Genomic DNA, 10,000 nt, shown 5'->3' on the forward strand with positions numbered 1-10,000 from the left:
TTCAAATTCGTGTTATGCGTACTAATTAAGCCGCATTCACACACTGCATTTTTAAGGTGAGAGTAAATGACCTCACTATCTCCAGACAGGCTCCGCGTCCTTTCTGTTGATATCGAAGTACACTGTAGGAGGTTAAGTTTATTTTGAATGTAGAGTTATGTAGTAGTTTAATAGAGGATGGAATATGTTACATTCTGCAATAGTTAGTAATATTTAATAAGAATGCGTTATATACATTTTTCTCCTATAAATTGTTTTCCCGATATACTCTTATTTTAATCAGCTGCTCCTGTAGTTTACGTGTCCCCACAAAGCCAGAGTGTCGTTGAAGGAGAAACAACCAACATTAGTTGCAAGGCGAGTGGTGTACCACGTCCAAAATTATCTTGGAAATTTGCAAATGGAGAGCTTCCTTCGGATGTTGTCATTATAAATACTTCGCACCAGTCACTTCTTCAGTTACCAAACACTGCAAAGAGTATGGAGGGATGGTACCAGTGTAAAGCCAAAAACGAGGCTGGTGAAGAATATTCCAATTCTTCTCTCCATGTGTTAGGTGTGCTTTTTTTTTTTTTTTTTTTTTTTTTTGCTATGAGTTTTGCATGCAATTTAGATCACCTGTCGCGTTCTTTTGAAAACAAAAGGGTTTCAATTGAATAGATTTAATTTCAAATGAGATGAGTTACAGTTCAAAAGGCAGCCCGGTGGATTTCCCGCTACTTCGGCTTAAAAGGAATAAAGCTTACAGAAGCTACGATTTAAGACCCGATGTTTGACACTCCTGCCTAGTGCCTTCTTCAGGGGTGATCTAAAGATCACTCTCTCTAGGAAATGGAACTTTAAATGACACGAGTTAGCGCCATTTCTTATTAATAAGATAAAGTAAAGTAAAGTAACCATATTTCACGTCGATAACTCGTAACAGTAATTTAACTGACAAGCCTGAGGTCGACGGTGCGCTAAGTTTGCTCCCCCCTCTCCATCAGTGCTCCGTTTTACGGGTATGCAAAGCTACTTAGCTACACGGAAAGGAAAGAAGTCGAAACAAGGATGCGAGATCCGTGAAACGAGCTCCTGACCTCTTGCACTAAGGCCGTGCACTAACTGAGGGTGCCATCCTTGCTCTATGTAAACAGGTGTTAGGTACGCTGTGTGTACGAGTCCTTGCAATGACTGCAAACACGAGTATAATATCGGATAAACCAAACTTTACTTTGGCGTGCGTTTAAAAGAGCACGAATGAGCAGCATTCATTTGCAAAAAAAAAGTAAATAAATAAGCTTTGTCGTTACATGCTTGCCAGACCAACCATGAAACTGGGTGAAATATAAAATTCAAACGTTGTCACCACCAATTGGCGGTACCACCAAGTGAGCACCTTTCATTGGAAGCTTGGTACATTAATTCCGGCTGCGCTCCCCTTCAAAACGTGATCATGGCGGTCTTTTACCTTACACCTATTTACACCTTATTGATAAGAAGTGACGCTAATCAGTAAGCGTGCGTATAAAAAAAAGGTAGTGTAAAAGCTTTAGATCACCCCTAGAGAAGAAAATAGCAGGAGTATCGAAACGTGGAGTCTTCAATGGTCTTTTGGGGGATTTTACCCGCTTATAAAAACAAATCTAAGGAGACATCAAGAGTTATTTCTTCTCGGGAAGTATTTGGTGGACATATATTAACAGAATGAATTCATTGTCACTGGCTAAGGGTGATAGGCACTTTAAACGTACACGACTGGGTAATATGCTGTAGAGTATTCAGCCCTGCTTCTTTTGTTTCATTACTCTGTAGTTGCAAGATCATAAAGGGGTTTTTGTGTGACCTTTTTAACAGCAAACTGTATGTAATGCATTTTATTAAGGGGTCCGAACACAGCGAACACAGCGAATCAAGTGGAAAAAGAATAACGTTTCTCGGATTCAAACGGCCAACATAACTGAAAACCTTGACAGCAGCTCTTGCATTTGGTCCCTAGAAAAAGTTTGAGCTAATGCAACATGCACAGCATTTTGCTGGATTCCTCTTAAAGATTTTCTCTTCGAAACCTTAACGGAAGCGAATTTACAGGGCATTTCCAAGATCATCGCTAGAAGAAGAGAAAACGTTTTCGCCATACTCGCAATATTTGATTTTAAAAAGTCGTTGCCAGCCTTCAATGAATACCACTGACCGAGGAAAAACTGTGTTCGGTCCCCTTCATAAAATGCGTTACATACAGTTTGCTGTTAAAACGTTCGCACAAAAACAGCCTTATCACCTCACAACTACAGAAGAAGCAGGGCTAAATACTCTACAGCATATTACCCAGTAGTGTACGTTTAAAGTGCCTATCACCCTTAGCCAGTGACAATGAATTCACTCTGTTAATATATGTCCACCAAAGACGTCCCGAGAAGAATTAGCTCTTGCTTTCTTTTTACATTTGTTTTTGTAAGAGGGTAAAGTCCCCAAAAAGACCTCATTTTCCACCATTTTCGCCAATTCGAAAAAGGGCAGTTGAAAACCTTGAAAACCTTGTGACGTCAATCCGGTACCTTTATCACATTCACTGACCTTTATTCTCATAAATAGAGCAAGAAATTATGCCAGGAAGGTGCGTGTCTGGTGGATTTTCTGCATTTCCAGATGGGTAGAAAGGTATACAGTGCCACTCGAACGATAAGCGAACATCGCAGATGCAAAATTAATGCGCTCATTATGCAAGTACACGTTTTCGTCTAAAGTTGCTTATCATACAGTCGTATACACGTTTTTGCACTTTTGTTTACGTACGTAGACAAAAGAAAAAGAAGAGATTGCAAAACCGCCAAAATGTCAAAAAATTGAACATGGAACGTCGCTTCGACTAAGATTAAATTTCGATCCGCAAATGCAGGCGATGAAAACATCTACCCTCACTCCACGTGTGTTAAATTATGAATTCGATCGATACCAGCGGTGTTAAATTCATCACTTTTCCTTTCCATGCAATTTAAAAGATCTAGAAAGAAGAGCGAAATTAAAATATCCTGCATCGTTTTCCGATTAATCCTTGCACTTGCTGTCCTACACTCTCAGATGTTAGGACTGACGATTTCTGTAATACTCTTGATGACCATTTTCTACTTTAAGTGAATTAGAACCCAACTCATAATTCAACTAATGTGGCTTCTCCGGGGAATATACTGGATCTTGTTCTAACTAACAATGAATCTTTTGTTAAAGAGGTAACAGTACAGCCTTATGCATTTGGTTCTCATCCTCATCCTGTGACCTTTGGTTTAAACATCAAAGCAAAAAGGCCGAATAATGTACGGAGGAGGGTTTATTGTTATTAAAAAACTGATTTTAAGGGTCTAAAAGAGACAATTTAAACTGGAATTTGGTATAATCTGACACGTGCATCAACACGTGAGTAGTGGTGTGGGACCCTTCAGCCCCATTTTGACGGTTGGAACTGGAGCGTTCTGATTGGTGGATTCAAAATTTTGCGGGAAATTCAAATTTGGGCCGGAAATTCAAACGTACGTTAGACGGGAAATTCACAATTCAAGTAATGGCGTCACAGACACGTGAAACCCCTTTTTTTTTTTCCTCCGGACCCTCAGGAACCAGTTTGGGATGTTTTGCGTAACGTTGGAATTAGAGCGTTCTGATTGGTCACACCAAGAAGAAGACGGTGCCCCGCACACGCACCGCCCTGACAAAATTCCGCAATGTACTGACCGGATTTGAGTTCGTTGGTAAACTCACCGAGACGGTTGCCAAGGGTGTCATTAGGTTGATCGGGACGATGCAGGAGGAGGACGGAATCGGTGTCATAATAGACGACCTGTTTACCTAGGAGTTCCAATTCCTCGTACAATCGTAAACGTGCCCAGCAGGTCGTAGATGCCTCAACGAACACGTTGGCGTTGACATTGAGTTCCTCGCATTCGTCCTTGGCACGGTAGTAGTGCACTTCTACCCAATTTTCACTGAGGCAACTGACGCACCGAATGTCATGTCGGTCCAAGTCCATAAAGAGCTGGAAGGGTAGAGGGTCAAAGAAGGTTTTGACTTGCATCAGGTCATCCCTTTGTCCAAACTTGCCCCACAAGGAATTGAGCATAAGTTTGGCTAAGGACTGGCGGCCCGGCCCGGACTGCGACCGTCGACCGTTGGGTCGAGTTGGATTCCTTCGTGATGCTCAAAATCCTCCACATACGCCAGCCATTGCTCTTCGGTGTCACACCCACTAGGCCATCTGGTCGCTTCCAGTTTGATCTTAAGCCAAGTGTTGACATACTCGGCAAACAATCCGGGGAGTGTTTCCTCAAAGTGACACACTTTGTGGACGTGTGAAATCACGTAACCCATTTCCACCGCTTTCTCCAGCTTGGGGATGCACCACGTACCAGTCGGTGCCCGTTCTCCCTCAGTGTGATTGCACGAAAGGGATTTTTCGTGCAGAGGTTTGTCAATGTCTAGCTCCACACAGGTGCGCCTTAACGGGAAGGTAAGCTTTCCTCCACACCGGTAAGGCAAGACGGGGTGAGACAAATTCTTCTGCGGGACGATGGTGCATAAAGCCAGACCAAAGCACTGGGAGAGATCGGTGGTACCGGGTTCATACATGAAGTCAGGATGGCCAATGGGATACATCCCGTTCTTATTGACCCACGGGTAGAGGGAGGTGTGGTCCACATACCAGATTTCCTCGCTCACTTGATCCCTGTAGTAAAGGTAGGAGAGAATTAGTGCGTCCTCCGAAGAAGGCGTCTTGAGGATTCATGGGTTTGATGACAGGAAGGGTTTTGACGAACTCTGCACGTGAGGATCCGCTTTCTTTTATTGCTCCCACTCACCTTCCCAGAGGGTCACGACATGGTATCCCAGGTATCGAAGACTCTGAAGACGTTTCATGGTGGTAAGTTGGACATCATCCATGCAGCGTTGATCGTGACGGCGGTACAGTTCATGGCGATTGGGGAAACAACGGTTGCACCCGTGCCAAAAACAACCCAAGAACTCGTAGATTGTGTTGCTGGTTTCGTCGAATCCGCCCATCGTCTACCAGGGAGCTAGTATTCGCCTTGGTTGCGAGCGTGCTGGATACGTTGCCGATGGATAGCTATAGGAAAAGGGTCTTCCTCCTCCAACCGATGTTCTTGCCACAAGAGCCATTCCATTGCGGCCTTAGAGTGGTTGGTGATGAGTCGCCAGCCCTTGACATGTTTGGAGGCGAGGGTGTCTTCCTCAATGCGGTTGAGTCTATACTCATGCAGACAAGCTCCTGCAATGGTCATTTTGTGAAAGGGACAAAAGCCGGTCTGTTGGCGGAAATCACGACGGAGATGCAATAGTCCACGAGGTCCCTTTGCATGTCAAACTGTACCTCGTTGGTCACTTGAGCAGCAAACCATCTCTCGGACTCAGCCTTGCCAGCCATGGACATGGTTTCAGGGGCGTTGGTGTGTTGAAGAGATGTGGAAAATACCCCTTCTTGAAATTGTTGAGATCCAAGGGACATTTGTTCGTAAACGAAGCAAAAGGGAAGGCGAAGAACGACATGGAGTCGATAAAACGGATGTACCCACCCTTGTAGGTGAGCTCCAACAATTTGCCACGCGTACGCGTGGGCTTAAACGTTTGTTTGCGCTCAATCAAACGTTTCACCACAAAGTAAGAGTCGTAGCCCTTGAAATTTGTTCGCAAGAGCTGTGACGTAGCGTGTTTCCTACTCTGAGTTCTTCCAGCCACCGCAGAAATTGTTCAATGCAATTCTCGCCAGGCAATAATTCAGGGGAGGCATCCTCTGCCGTCATACCCTCCACCAAATTAGGCACGTGCACGCCCGTATCTTGCAGAGCCTCTGTGTCCCAAAGGGCCAGTAGAGGTGGGTGGTAGGTATTGTCATCCTCATTCTTCTCGCCCTCTTTGGCAGTATTGGGGTTGTTGTGTGCCTCACGGCGGAATCGGGTTCGTTTGTTGATTTAAACGATGCATGCTCGGTCTTCAAGCTCCTCAGGTTCGGCGGGGACTTGCACGAAGCATTGATGTTGGTTCAAATCCGCCGTTTCGTGGCACGACGCACATTCAGTGTACCCGCTACTAATGTTTGTCTTGTTCATTCATCGAACGAAGCAGTTTTCGACAGTTCGCACAATTGCGCCACTAGTCGCCTACCGATGGATGATTGAGACCACACACTTTTCCACTGAGGCTTTTGGTCTGGTGGAGCTGAAAGCACGCATCCCCATAAAATTGGCGACGGCAATGACGACAGAGGATGTGGGCAGGACGTTTGCGTAAGTATGCTTCGATGTAATCGTCACACTCATTCTGTTGGCAGCCGGGGCAGTGAATGCCTTTCTGTTCGGAACATCGGTGACGACCTTGTTGATTGCATAGTTTGAGGCACCGTCCACAAAACTAACCGGTACCGAAAAATCCCGGCATCGAGGCCAATGTGTCGTAACGTTCGTCCTCGTGGAGAATAGCGAGCAGGATGTTGCCATTACCAAACGCAAAACATGCGTATCCACGATTCACGTCCACCAGGATGATACGGTACTCACGGAGACTGGGTGCTTCAGCCAAAGTCCTTCTCCAAGAGAGTAATAGAGGCTTCGTTGCGATGCAGTTGACACTTTCTGGGCTGGGTCCATTTGTCCCGTTCCTCGTTGTTGGAGCCTGCCAGGTGAAGACCACGCGCTGTGACGATGGCACGCACACAACATAGTCCCGAGTAGTCCCTTGGTATCTTGACGATGGCTTTTTTGTTCAACCGAAATTGAACGGACGAGTCGTGCACCGGTCGTTTGTCCTTGGGTTTACCACTTCCCCGAGGTCCTACCTGTACGTGGACGCACGTGGAGTTCAGTTTTTGAGCCAGGTCGTCCTAAAATGTCCTAAAATGTCACCGTGTCCGGTTCCTGACGCCACCGACTGACGCGTAATCCTCTCGAAAAGGAGTTGTCGTATCGTGGCGAATGAAAACGAAGAAACACTCGACCACGATCGTGAATGGTGGCATCGTCCAAGAAGATTTCTATGGCACCACGTAGTCCTTGAGTGAGAGCATTGTTTATGTTTTAACGCCGTGAGTCCAAACGTCCTTGTTCTTCCACCCGTGTTCTTAAGATGTGTTCACGCACTCTCATCACATTGGGCCGACACTACTTACTTCAATTTCTCAATCAGGAGGAGGATTATGTTGGCATACCAACTATTTTGTCTCACTTACAAAACGTTATATAGGCAAGTTTATAGAATATACGTTATAGGCTTAAGATATGTTCATGAAGATGTGTTCACGCACTCTCATTACATTGGGCCGAAGCTCAACCACAGGTTCTAAAACAAAACGAAAATGGCCTCCTCCACAGACTGGCCAGGGGTGATAAGCACATTAAGTAGTCTCAGCTACTCAAGGACGGAAGCTCGGCCCACAAGTCAGTAAACCGATTGATATATTTTACGAGCTATAGTACGTACAATGCCGATCTTGTTATTTGGGCGCTTGGGAAAACTTTCAAAAACCTGATTGCTGTAGCGCAGCCTTGTAGAGAAAACTGATGTAGTTGGCAACAATGAAAGAATAGCAAGCTTCCTCTGGTTAGGCCATTTTCGAGTTCATGTCTGCCTCCTCTTCAAAGCGAGTCTAAGTGCGAGGTAAATATTATAATTTTGAAGCCTTGCTAGCAGGCTTGGATGAGGGTGTCTAATGAAACATTTCAGAGGGATAACTTAAGTTAGTGTTATTAAAATCATTATAATAATTGCACATTTGGGAGCGCCTCCTCCCTTAACAATATTTACCTTTTAGTTTTAATAGAAGTCATAGCAAACATTTGCTTGTTTCGTAAATTGTATTGAGACACACGTTTGTGCGCCGGCAGCAAGGTAGCTTATTTGTGCTGACTATTACTCTCAATGAGTTAACAGAGTTACGCAAAACTCTTCTAGCGTAAGCGTTGTCAATTTGTATCTTCCAGCGCTTTCCTATATGCTGCTTCTGAATGCATAATCCTTAACTAAAACTCGCTTCTGAACCCTCTCCATTTGATCAGACAAATAGACTGGTAAACTAAAATGGAAAGCTTGAGATGCATATTCCAAAACCGAACGAATGCATGCGCAGTCAAATTGAATTTGAGGAATGCGGTCAATACCAGCGCGCTTAAATTGCCTAAGCAAACAAATTCGCTGAGAGGCTTTCGCAGAAATTTTGTCAACATGGTCATTCTACTTTAGGTCATCCTTTATAGAAACACCTAACATCTCGAGCGCTTTAACAATTTAACAAAAGAATTGGGAGTTCTGACAATTTGTTCTCCACATTCGCGATCGTCGATGTAATTGTCCAGATGTATATGTTTTAGTTCAAGAATCGCTATGAGTTCACTTTATGTTGACAGAATTTTTGCTTATGTTGAAAACAGTTATGAATATGTAAAAACAAAGGTTTGAAATAAGAGTTTGCCAATTATGGTTGTGGAGTTCGTTAAGCAATAGCTGTTTTGTTGGAGAACTCACTCGCAACAATACACTGAGAATAAAAGTTGAGTTTTCTGAATTCTTTTTTGACAGGGCTCCAAGAACGAAGACCAGGTAGGTTTTTTTAAAGTGTTGTGAGCTTCTTTTGTCCTTTCAAAGATCTCTGCTCTACCGTCTAGTCTGTTAATAATCAATATGTGAGCAAAAACTTTATTGGGACTTGATGGGTGTCTACTCACGCAGTTCTTAGCAGGGTGGTTACGAATCCAGAAAGTGAGTATGTATGGCTGTATGACCTAAGTATCTTTAGACGAATCATCTGGCGTATTAGACTAACTTATGATTTATGAGCTGGCTGTTCTGCCACAGAATAGTGCAGCAAGATCTAGTCCTGTCCTTTCCTGGTAGGACTACTGTCTTTGTTCAATCCCAAGAGTATCTAACCGTGGAACCTCCATCGTGATTCCATAAGTTCTGCATCAACAACTTCAGGCAGCAGTGAACGACTTCATTGGCATATCTGGCACTAGCAATATATCCCAAAAATATCTGGGAATTGTTTGCCACCAACAATATGTACAAAAGAGATTTTAAATCACTTGCAGCAAGTGCAAACCCTCAAAGGCTTTCTATAGACGTGAGATGGCAGAAAGAAAAAAAGGGTTGTTTGCAGACGAACTGTATTAATAAACTCTAGAGTGTATCTAGGTGTGTTAGGATTCATACTTTTTTTTCTTGCTTTCATTTGACAGCTTTCCCTGAGCCCGCCTCGATAAGCATTCGCTACCTGCGGGTTTCTAGTTCTTTTATTATGATTATGATTATAATTATGATTATGATTATGATTATGATTAATATTGACATTATTATTATCTTTAACATTATTATTATTAGTATTATTATTTATTTATTTATTTATTTAAACTTGATTTTGGGGGGTGGGCCTCCGCATCATCTTATTGTGTCATAACACGCTTGCTGTAACTGAGGGAATACGCATAAAAGAATGCAGTCGAGTTGATGGAGTGATGGAGTCTACTGCTAAAGAGCACTGTGCATACTTTAGTAAACGAGGGGAAATTTACAAAAAAGAAAATTTTGGCGAACATCTGTTGGTGACATCAATTGCGTTGTCACATTCCGTCCTCACCCCGGCCCCTAGAAAGCATGCAATTTGCTCGAGATATCAAATATACATTAGTATAAATGTACTTTCTTTTTTGCAAATATAACCTAAAACGAAATATCTGAATGCACTACAGACTGAACATCTCGAGTAAATGAGAATATGATGGATAAGTTAAACTTAACGTTATAAAGGCGCTGATCCTTTCTTGAAAATGCCCGAGGGGCCAGTGACACAAGATCATTTCAGGAACGTCGGTAAATACAAGTAGGATTCTTCGTTAATTTGGTCATAGAGTTCAAAATATTTAATATATCTCTAGTTGTTTTTGGGTAGAATGTTTCAATTTTCACTATCTTGTTAGAGGGGGTATTCCACACGAAATGTTGTAATCTTATGACACCCAAAATG

At 43.2% G+C, this 10,000-nt stretch overlaps 1 protein-coding gene across 1 annotated transcript in view; it reads left to right on the plus strand.

Annotated features, from left to right (window-relative positions):
* The window catches only part of LOC138009907 (neural cell adhesion molecule 1-like), a 7,977-nt gene extending 6,891 nt beyond the window's left edge, over nt 1-1,086 (plus strand). Inside the window, exon 4 of the mRNA XM_068856895.1 lies at nt 284-1,086. Within this exon, the coding sequence (XP_068712996.1) occupies nt 284-660 (377 nt within the window). The 3' untranslated portion in view covers nt 661-1,086. The remainder of the gene's footprint in view (nt 1-283) is intronic.
* Nucleotides 1,087-10,000: the final 8,914 nt, after the last annotated feature.

The sequence above is a fragment of the Montipora foliosa genome, chromosome 7 (genome assembly GCF_036669935.1).
Source record: "Montipora foliosa isolate CH-2021 chromosome 7, ASM3666993v2, whole genome shotgun sequence".
In the NCBI taxonomy this organism is placed as follows: domain Eukaryota; kingdom Metazoa; phylum Cnidaria; class Anthozoa; order Scleractinia; family Acroporidae; genus Montipora; species Montipora foliosa.